Source organism: Triticum dicoccoides, chromosome 2A, assembly GCF_002162155.2.
Source record: "Triticum dicoccoides isolate Atlit2015 ecotype Zavitan chromosome 2A, WEW_v2.0, whole genome shotgun sequence".
NCBI classification, from domain to species: domain Eukaryota; kingdom Viridiplantae; phylum Streptophyta; class Magnoliopsida; order Poales; family Poaceae; genus Triticum; species Triticum dicoccoides.
This window is the reverse complement of record NC_041382.1, coordinates 696,734,422-696,745,536: the sequence shown is the minus strand read 5'-3', so window position 1 is coordinate 696,745,536 and position 11,115 is coordinate 696,734,422. Positions and strand designations below refer to the sequence as shown.

Here is an 11,115-nt window from a genome sequence, read left to right as displayed (position 1 = left end):
TCTCTGTGTCACTCGACTCAACGTATCTGGCCACTTTCAGTTCAAAAAATGGAAGTAATGGATTGATAACATGGCCACCAGAGGTGCCTTGATTAAATCAGCGACCTAGCTGCACTACATACTTGGTGAGATTAGCCTATTCAGCGGTTTGAAGGTTTTTCAAACTTGATGAGATTCTTAGAACAGTTGTAGTTACAAATTTGCTAGGGCTCTCAGTCTACGATTGCCATGGTTCGAATTTGCTGGGGGGCAATGTCTTTCCGTTGGGATGGGGAATCCGTGACGGACCTTGACTTATTATTCTATATATACATTGAGTTGGAACCCAAAAGACATTGTTGGAGATGGTACGCCCCCTTTTTGGACTCCCCTTGGGTTCTTGATCGGAAACCAAAAGACATTGCCCCCCTCATCTATGAGGAATCAACAAGAAAAAACTGAAAGTTCCGTGAAGCCTTGAAAGACGAGGCTTGGGTCTCCAAGATAAAACTTTCGGCCAACTTCAGCATCAACCACTTCCAGCAATTTGTTCGGCTATGGGCCTTTCTCCATGGGTTCCAACTCAATGCAAATGTGGATGACGACATTGTGGATTCCGCCGAGTAGTGGCCACAAGCAGTTCATTACGTGAGGCATGAGCCACGTTGATCAAACACCGTCCAAATAAAATTCAGTCACATTATATTCAGGTCCCCGTCAATACAGAATGCCCGACGGAGGCTGCTTGCAAGTTGCACCCCGAAACCAACCCCCAAAGGATGGGGACTACATCAGGGCCACATTTCTTTTTGCTCGTTCTTGTATCAGTTGCATTTATTCAGAGCATTCTAAACTGAATCTCTACACCGGATACCCGTCGAAAAGATGCATGATTCCACATGGCTGTCGAAACGCCATCTTTATTGGGAAAGAGCCTGCCGACCACTCAAAATTCACACAGTTCAAAAAAAGCCAAATGCAGAATTCCAGACACGGACTCACAACCCCCCAAAAAAGCAATGTCAACACCAGGCTCACAGCAGACTCATTCTAGGGTATTAGAGTACGTAGCCAATTTGCACAGTTTGTTCAGATCTCATCTCTTGTTGTTTTGCTCATGTATGAGCGCTTTGCTAGTGATATGTGGCTGCGTGAAATAGGAGTAGGTTAGATTATAGACGGACTTCGGCTCATATAAGACAATGATCCTTGATTAATTTCTAACCATTTAGATGCAACGAAAGTGATGGGAAGTTTAGTACCATACTGCCACAATAGTAAGAGTGAAACTCCATTATAAGGGTTGCTCTACCACTTGTCATTGACAGCTTGGAAAGAGATGTCGTACACGCGCGCTCCTCCTCCTCCACTGCCTGCCTCGCCTCGTCACGCCTAGTAATGACGCGCGCGCGCCGCGGGTTGCAGGAATGAGCCGAGCCGACTGTCTGAGACGTTGGATCATGGGTTGTTCGCGGACTCGGTCGTGGGCCTAAGCCCAAGCCCATCTATCCGACGGCCTATATAAGGAGACGCTGGTCTATGGAGTGAACCCTAACTTACGCACTCCCTCCTTGCACAACCCTAGCCGTCATCTACTGTTCCTCTCACTATGTTGCTTCCGGCGATCCCATCCCGACGACCACATGCACGGTCGGTCGGGAGAGCAGGTGCCTTCGAAACCTCGTCGTTCGAGATCCTGCCGAGGAAAACAATGATAAGGTTTTTAGGGAGTGTCTCGGCGCGACTGCTCCTGATCCATCCCCTCTCCATCTGCCTCTGCATCGACTCCATGACCGACGGCGCCGCCGCCAAGAAAAAGGCCGCCGACGGCGCCCAGGCTGCTGCCACCACCGCCGCGTCGGCCTAGCCAACCGGAGGGTATGAGTCGTTCATCCCCAATTTGCTCGCTCATGTCAGGTCCAGCAATACTATGGATCCCTGAGAAGTCTGAAACTGTCAAATTGAACTGTAACTAACTGAAGAAACCACCCTCAGTCCATATTCAATTACCTTCTAGGGACGTCGTTTTCTCGCTTTACTTTCACCATGCTTTGCTTTAGCTAGTAACTATGTCTTCACTCAGTGTACCCTATAGCCACCGTCCATGAGAGGCGAGTTATAAGCTCCAAATGTACCACAAATAGTCTCATCTGTGTGTTTTGTTCTGAATTTGTTTCGTCAGGATCTTCAGTACCTGTCAAGTGCACGGCAATAGAAAGGGCACTTGCTCATTGTATAATTGGCAAATAAAAACTTTTTTTTCTATCCTGCAATGAAGTTCAATGTTTATATAAGGATTGCTTTCGGAAATGGGATGGATTCAGAAGTTCTGATGGCCTGGAGATTTTTACCGGGTGGATAGGCAAGTCCTCGCAAAACTAAACTGAAAGCCACGCATTCCTGAATAGTGAATAATAACCCTTCTGAAAACTGCAAGACAAACTGGCAAATTTGCGAAAGTGCTCTCCAAAGAATCTGAATACTGGAAACCCAGGTATGAATTCACATGACTGTCGTCTGTCGATGTCGAGGCGCCCCCACACTGCTGAATCATGCATGAGCTACATCTTTATTCAGAAATGCTGCCCGGCAGAAGGGTCGTCGAGGCTCTCGACCACACAACGATTCACATCAGAGACGCGTTGATCAAACACCTACCAGACATGACTGGTGGTTGTAGCAGATTTGCAGTGGTTTCTTGGAGTTCTGACATCTTGTCACATGCGAGTATCAGACAGTGTGTTCATAACTGATTAGCACAGTACTTTTTTTAGTGGCAAATAAAACCTTTGTGCCAATAGCAGTGTTTGTAGCTGATTTTGCACTATGACTTTCTAAGTGATCTGTTAGTGTTATGACCTCGTGCCAGTGACACACTTTCATATCACTCAGTACTTGTTTTGGATCAGCAATGGCTCTGTAAGAAAAGCTGTTCTTCCTCCACTAATTCAGAACAGACCACTGGTGCTGGATTCAGAAGCTTCTGCCTCCTCCTCAAGCTAAACTGAACTCATAAATTCGTGAGCCACTCCAAAGAATTGTGAAACTGCATGGCCATCGATGTCGATGTCCCGCAGTCCAATCCAACATTTTAGAGCATGCGACACGTTGGTCAAACACCGGCCAAACGCAGTTTAGAGACAAGGTATTCAAGTCCCTGGCAAACCAAAACCAAGATCATCGGAAAATTTTGAAATGGAAGATCTCCAGTTTACAGGAATAAGCTCAGTTTCTATTAGAAGTATTTTATCTGATCTGCCCGACAATATGTTCGCTTTCATTTAGCTGATTTATATGGGTGCTCTGTTAGTGCTCCGCCGCTGTGTCAAACCATCAATTACATATTATTGCCAGTTTTTATAATTGATTAGCATGACATCTCCACATTGCCTTGGCAAATAAAGTATTTTCTGGTATCTGCAATGGCAGGTTCACTGCTGCTCTTCTACTACCACCTTCAGAAGAGATATCACGGAAGGATTCAGAATCTTTCTTTTTCGGCAAAAAGTCTGCACGCAAAATTCCCAAAAGTAAACTGGACACCCATCTGAATCGAATCTCAACACCGGATTCCACATGACTGTCCAACGTCGACGTCGAGGCGCCCCCACACTGCTGAATCATGAACGAACACCATCTTAATTCAGAAATTCTGACCGGCAGATGTGTCCGGGCCACGGAAACAATTCAGATCATGAGAGACACGTTGATCAAACATCACCCAGATAAAATTCAGTCACGTTGTGTTCATGTCCCTGTCTATCAACACTGAATGCCTGACAGAGCATGAACGTCGTCTAGGAAGAACCACAACCAACGCAGGTGTGAATCCACATGACCCTCCCCGTCGAAGGCGCGCCACACGGCTGGGTCATGGACGCCATCTTTATTCAGGAATGCTGCCCGGCAGACGGGTCTGAACCACAGAAACAGTTCATGGCATGAGCAAACACGTCGATCAAACACCGTCCAAATAAAGTTCAGACACGTTATATTCAGGTCCACACCAATACAGAATGCCTGAGGGAGACTGCTTGCAAGTTGCACCCCAAAACCAACCCCCGAAGGCTGGGAGTACATCACAGCCACCAACACCATTTGTCATCGTCATCCCTCTTTTTTTTTCTTTTTTTGGCTGGTTCTTGTTCTGAACTTTTATCAGTTACTCCCTCTGTAAACTAATATAAGAGCATTTAGATTACTAAAGTAGTAATCTAAACACTCTTATATTAGTTTACGGAGGGAGTACATGTTCGCAGCTGATTTGCACGAAGGTTCTCGTGCCATGGCCTGTTGTGTTAGCTGTGATTTCTGAGTGCTGAGATGGTGCCATAACAAGTCTTGTGTGTCCTCCCGAACCTAAGCTTGGAACACCGACCTAGTTATTTAGAACATTCTAAACTGTATCTCTGCAGTTGCAGTGGATACCACATGGTTGTAGAAACGCCGTAATTATTGGGAAAAGTTGGCGATGGCTTAGTCTCGACCACTAAAGATTCAGACCAGAGACGCGTTCATCAGACACGGGCCAAAATGTAATTCAGGTCCCTTTCAATACAGAATGCCAGCCTGACACAGACTGGTCTCATAAACCCCTCCCCCCTACAAAAAGAAAACATTGCCAATATCTCCAATTTGCAACATCAGGCTCACAAAAGACACATTCTAGAGTGCTAGAGTACTCGTAGCTGATTTGCCCAATGTATTCAGATATCATCACCTGTTGCTTATAGCTGATGTATGACTGCTTTTTTAGTTGTTGTCTGTGGCTGTGTCAAACAGGAGTACTGAATCAATTGTGTATTCATGTCAGCGTTTACAATTGATCAGCAAAGGCATGTGCTCATCGCATTTTGGCAAATAAAATCCCTTTTAGTGTCTGCAAAGAAGGTTCACTGACTCATGTGGCTCTTCTTCCACTACTTTCTAACTCTTTTTTTGTGTCTGCAAAACATACGCCCTTCTAAAATGAATCTCAACACTGGACACCCACGGAGAAAGAACATGAATCACATGGCTGTCGGCGTCGAGGCGCCCCACACAGCTGAACCATTAACACCATCTTTATTCGGAATGGCTGCCGAGCAGACGTGTCTCGACCGCACGACAATTCACAGCGTGAAAGACGTTGATCAAACACGGTTCAGATCACCAGAAAAAATAACGAGCTATAGCGCTGCTAATAGCACAACGTATAGAGAATTGTCTCGCTAAATTAATCAGTGTGCAATGTCTCGTTAATAGCATATTTTCAGAGGTGAACCTATTTTGTATAGCGCGCTACTTTTTTTCCTTGATTCAGATGCAATTCGGCCACAAGGTGGCGTTCAAGTCACTGTCATGCTGAATGCCTGACAGAGAACGGCCCCAAAAGAGCAGAATTTGCAACATCAAGAGACGCAGCGGGTACCAAACACTTGCAATAGTACTGGTTCAAGACGGGGGTACATCACAGCAGCCAACAACATTACTGCCATCATCACCATCACACATCTTCTGCTCGCTCTTATTCCGGGCAGCAACACCGCATTACTACTACCGGTTCCGGTGCCTGCCATTGTCTGTACTTACTATAGCACGAGCACACCACTGTAGACTATAATTAGGTAGGTCGTCGAGCCCAGCTAAGCGGAGTGATAGAGATGTCGAGCTGGGCTATGGTCGACTGGTCGTCGCCGGCGATCAGGCGACGGGGGGCTTCTCGACGTCCTCGAGCGGGCGGAACCACACCTTCTGGTCCAGCACGGAGGGGCCGCCCTTGGCGGCGCTGGCCGGCGCGAGGCTGGCGGCCAGCTTGGGGTCGACCGCGGCGGGGCCGAAGACGCCGGTGGTTGGGTGAGGGCCCCAGTACTTGTCTGGGCTCCCGGCGCCGCCGATCACATCGTCCGGCACGAAGGCCGGGCGCACCTGCTCGTCCACGTTCTTGTCGTAGGCCGACGCGTGCACCGCCCTCCTGAAATCAAACACCAAAACCGGACCGTTGGTTAGCGAGGTCGTTGGGCTGCTTGTATGACAACGGTACCACGTTTGCGTGCCTGTTTTTCTGAGCGTGTATTATGGTACCACGTTGACTTGACAGTAACATATGAACAGGACCTTAGGGTTCGACATCTTATCATGATGCGAAGAACGAACAATGGTGAAATGAAACAATACACGTACACATCACACCGTCACTGCATCGGCTGATGAAGCCATTGCATTGACTAGCAATAGGCTGATGACGCCCGTCAGTTTTTGTTTCGGTTTGACACGCGCTCTAGAGCGTGGCCATGGCGCATGAAGGCAGGAAGCATGCCGTTCGGGGCTGGGGTCAGCAAAGAAGTGATGGCGAGGTGGTGGGAGAAGGTGGAGCGGCACGACGGCCAAGGCAGGAGGCGTCGTCGGTGGGTGGGTCTCGTCCTGTGGATAAGACCGGAGGCATCATCCTACTCACCCTAGCGTGTACGTGCACCCAGCACCCCGTACACCCCAGGACCAGGCCGGACGGTTCAGATCCGGAACCCAGAAGAAGGCGACCCGCAACGAAAGGGAGCGGACATCTGCCCCTGGATCTGACGGCACCTCCGTGGGCGCCACCACCAACCTCTCTCCTCCCTTGCAACAGGAAAAAATAAAGCTCTCCTCGCGCCTGCCCTGCCCCACCCCACCTCACCCGTCCCGTGGAGTAAAAACCAAGGGAGGGAGGGCAGATGGCGGGTGGACAGCCACCGCGCACCAACCCGTCCTCCCATTCGTTCGCCACCGTGAAAAAATCTCCCCGATAGAAACCACCGAGGAGAGCGACGCGCCCCATTGGCTGCGCGCACTGTGAACAAGTACTGGAGTACAAGGAGCAATAAATATCCTTCCACCGTCCCTTCCTCGCCGAGGCTCCGGTGATGTTTTGGCCTTTTTCCCATCCATCTCCGGCAAGGGGGAAATATCTCCATGGATCTATCCATCCTTCTCCGTGTCCTTGTGTGGTGGAGCTCTCCCGTGGGCGGCAGATTCATCTAGGCATCCTGTGGCTGTGCTGCCACAGATCGTTGACGCGTATGGGCAGGAGATGAATCCTGTTTCCAAGGGACTAAACAAGTTTGTGAGACTGAAACTTTTTTTAGAGAGAGAAAAAGTTATAAAGAGGTTTATGATTTTTTCCAGAGCGGCGAGGACGTTATAAAGAAGAAACTGAAGAAGACACACAATCTTTCTATCTTTGGGTTGGAAAATGTCTTGCAAGTTTTAGCATGGTGCATACCCCCCAACGCCGATTCACAGAACAGGGGCTAATCATTCAGAGAGCGAGATAACACTTGCGTGGGGGAAAATTATGTGAGAAGCAGTACCAGCGGCAGGCGAGAGCACGCTACAAGAACTAGTAACTACTACGAATCTCCATGAGAACAAGAACAAGATCTTGCAGCTAGAGTAGCAGTAGTAGAACTGATTTACTTGGAACATGTACTAGTCTGTTTTTCACGGGCGGCTCACAGGAGGCATGTGAGCATACCTCGGGGAGGCGTTGGCCTTGCCGGCGAGGACGCGCGCCACGAGGCTCCCAGCGATCACCCGCCCCTTGGAGCTAGCCACTGCTGCCATGCAAAGGTCGAACTGCCGAGAGGGAGGAAGACGAAGGTGAAGGGAGAGCCTCTGCTCCGAGACGGTTGAGCGAAGAGTGGGTTTCGGCTCTGGGTGTGTGTGTGTGTGTGTGTGGATGGACTCCTCAGTTCCGCACCGCTCTGCCGGGTATTTATAGCGGCACCCGGCCGAGGGGGCAAGCAAGGAATACCAGGGGCGATTAGCCAGGGAGCAGCCGTGCTGACGGCAACCCTGTGTGCTGCTAATTGCGATCGGCACAGGCCAACAAACTGCACGCCGTTTTCTCAAAAAGAAAAAATGTCTAACAATATCATTTTTTTTGCGGGTGCTAGCCATGCCCGTATCGTGTGCGTATGCGAGTAGTCATGCACGTATCGTGTGCGTACGCGCCGGATCACACGCCGGTCATGACCGGCCGAAAGAGACCACACGGCGATTACTCGTTTTGACGATCGTATTCCGCAACAACAAAAAATAATTGTTTTGATAGTAATCTTGTTTTTAAAGTGATTTGGTCTTGATCTTGGCATAGCTCAACTAATTCAATCGTCATCTGTACTTTGGGATGTACTCTCTCCGTTCGAAATTACTTGTCGCAGAAATGGATGTATCTAAATGTATTTTAGTTCTAGATACATCCATATCCAAGACAAGTAATTCCAAACGGAGGGAGTACCTCCTCCGATTTAAAATATAAGACGTTTTTTTACATACCAATGAAATGCATCTCTCAGCGTGGAGACTCTGGTTGTGTGTGCCCGCCAGCGGCCAACGCATCGCTCTCCATGATGGGACTGCATCCTTGGGGATTCCATTCGCATCAGCTGTGTTTCACCGTTTGATTTCGTAGGGGGTTTCTTGTTTTTTTATTCTCTTTTTCTTGTTCTTTTCCTATGAAGAGCCAAACTGCTATATGTTTACCAGTTTCGAAACAGTAGAATTTGTTGTATGTCCATTTTTTCCTTTCCTGGCCGGATTTGCCAAATGTTCAATGGATATAAATATGCGATCAAAAATCTAAATATAATGATCTTCCACCAAGTAAATATATTAGCATCAACTATAGATGTAATCAACGCTACAAGCACCCCATGTACCAGTCTGACGTTTGAGAACACAAGAGAGAAACTAAAGTTTATAGATGAGATAGTGTTAGTGAAGATGTTGATGAAGCCGAGGCCTCTCATGATGAGAGGAACATTGGTGATGACGATGGCTTCGATTTTCCCACTTTCGAAGGGAAGTTTCCCCGGCAGAGTCGCTCCGCCAGAGAGCAAAAGTTCTCCACCTCTGTATTCGCCTCGAAACGGCAGCGGCTGGTCCTGAAAGTCTTCTCTATATTTTTTTAGAGAAGTCTATATTACAACCTCGAACTACCGTTAAAGTCTAAAACACAACTCTGAACTACGAAACCGTCTAATTTACAACCTCAACTTTCAAGCCTGGACAAATAACACCCCTGACCTGTTTTTTGACTGGTTTTGACAAATCAACATCCTAGTCAGATGAATAACAAAGCAAAAAAAAAAACGAACAGCAGCCCGAGGCGTCACCCAACCTCGCGGAAGACGCGAGCACGCGAGCATCACGCCACGCCCGTTGGATCCCGCCGTTTGCTGGCGAGCCCCGGTACCTGCGCTGCCCTCCTCCATTCTCCTTTTCCCCTCCAACCTTCTCCTCCGCTGCCACGCTCTTTCCCCCTACAACATGTCAAAAACTAGCCCAAGGTTGTTATTTGTTCGGTTTTGAAAGTTGAGAGTTGTAAATCAGACGGTCTCATAGTTCAGATTTGTGTTTTAGACTTTGAAGGTAGTTCGAGGTTCTTATATGGACTTCTCTCTATTTTCCTTTTACGGTAAATGGTTTCATATAGGAGAAGGACGTCGGGAGGGGAGCCACCAGTGCCCCACATGGCCAAGTGGGGGTGGCCGCGCCACCTGCCGATGTTGCTGGCTGGTGGGGCCCCTCGGGCATATTTTTTGCTCCAATGTTTTAATATATTCTAAAATAATTATCCAAAAAATCCGCGTCAGTTTGAGTTCCGGAGAATTGCTATGTCTGTTGTCACTTTTTCGGGTCAGATTTTCCGCTGCTGGTAATCTTCCTCCTTTGATATATCTTGCAATTTAAGGCATTAGAATTGCATCATATTGTGGAACATAACATTGAAATTGCATAAATAACAGTAGATAATTTGATGCAAAATGAACGTATTAGTTTCTAATACTTGCATGATGAAATATCCAATCTTACACAAACAACAAATGGACGACGGATAAGAGAGAGAAGTGAGTTGGGATACTACTAGGAAACACATACAAATGCTCGTCGTTGAAACACTTTTTTTTGAACTTATCAGAACACTTACTGTGGGGAGAAAACCTACTACCGCTGAAACATAATACATAACTTATAGTCATAACCTGTTAGGGAAAAACAAAGCAACTCATCCACAAATACAAGATCAAACTAGGCAACTACACCAAAATGATGCGGCATCCATGACCTGCCGCTCCAACATCATCGTTGAGTTTGCATGGCAAGAGTCAAAGCCATCTTCATCACTTTTGCAACCCATACTATAGCCTGATATACCTAAGAGAATAATCATCATAAACTTATTTATCTCAACATTGTAAGCATGTCATATCACCACACAATTATGTTTGGGATAAGGTCCCCTCAACATGCAAGCATGCATGGAAAAAAGACTCACCATCATGTGCAACCATGCATGAGAAAATATTTTTCATTCTATTATTATACTTTATGTTCAGTAACTATTTTAAAACTGTAAATAATCAAATACAATAAATATATGTATTTTAAATTTTAGTTCACCTGGTATTAATTAAGATATTTATATTTCACACAATCAAATATCATCGAGATATTATGCAACCGATTTCAGCCGCAACGCGCGGGGTATCATCTAGTTGTCATAAGTAGACATGCCCAATATATCAAGAATGAACATACATTGAACATTATTTCAACAGGCCAGTGGACCACATGCGCTTCAAAGATAAACTTATCATACACTATCCATGTACCCAAACAAACCACATCAATTCCTATTATGTAGAATAGTTCCCTCCCAGGTAAAAAATGATAAAGCCAAGCCAAACTTTTCCATAGAGATCTAGGACAAGGAGTCCGAAGAACGACACCGATAATGCCCCACAAAGCGAGTACACTGAAACAAAAATAAATCCAGATTTTACATTATCGCCCCACAGACTTAGTGTTGACCCCAACTTTGGCTTCGCCTCGAAGCCAAGCCCGAGCGCGCCTTGGGCCCGGGGGCTACTGTCGGCGTTCTGGGAACGGGGGTCCCCAGACTTTCCTGCCTGCGGCCCACGGCGTGGCTCTGCGAGCGGGCTCGTGCGGCCCATCTTTGCCAGCAAGGAATCAAGACCCTCGTGAGGGGCCAAGCCTCGCGAGGCGGACGACACAAGACTTCTTCAGGAGCGGCCTCACCAGGCTGGCTCGCGAGGGGCGGAGAGATCAAGGCAAGACAAATCTCACGAGGTTCCAGTGACGGGGGTCTACTGT

The 11,115-nt window shown here is 47.3% G+C and overlaps 1 protein-coding gene across 1 annotated transcript; it reads right to left on the bottom strand.

Annotated features, from left to right (window-relative positions):
* Positions 1–5,375: 5,375 nt before the first annotated feature.
* LOC119356351 (late embryogenesis abundant protein At5g17165-like) lies at positions 5,376–7,700 on the bottom strand. Its single transcript, XM_037623295.1, has 2 exons — positions 7,472–7,700; positions 5,376–5,932 (listed from the first exon to the last, which is right to left on the bottom strand). The coding sequence occupies exons 1-2, from the start codon at positions 7,558–7,560 to the stop codon at positions 5,662–5,664; spliced, it is 360 nt and encodes a 119-aa protein (XP_037479192.1). The 5' UTR covers positions 7,561–7,700; the 3' UTR covers positions 5,376–5,661.
* Between the last annotated feature and the right edge of the window lie 3,415 nt (positions 7,701–11,115).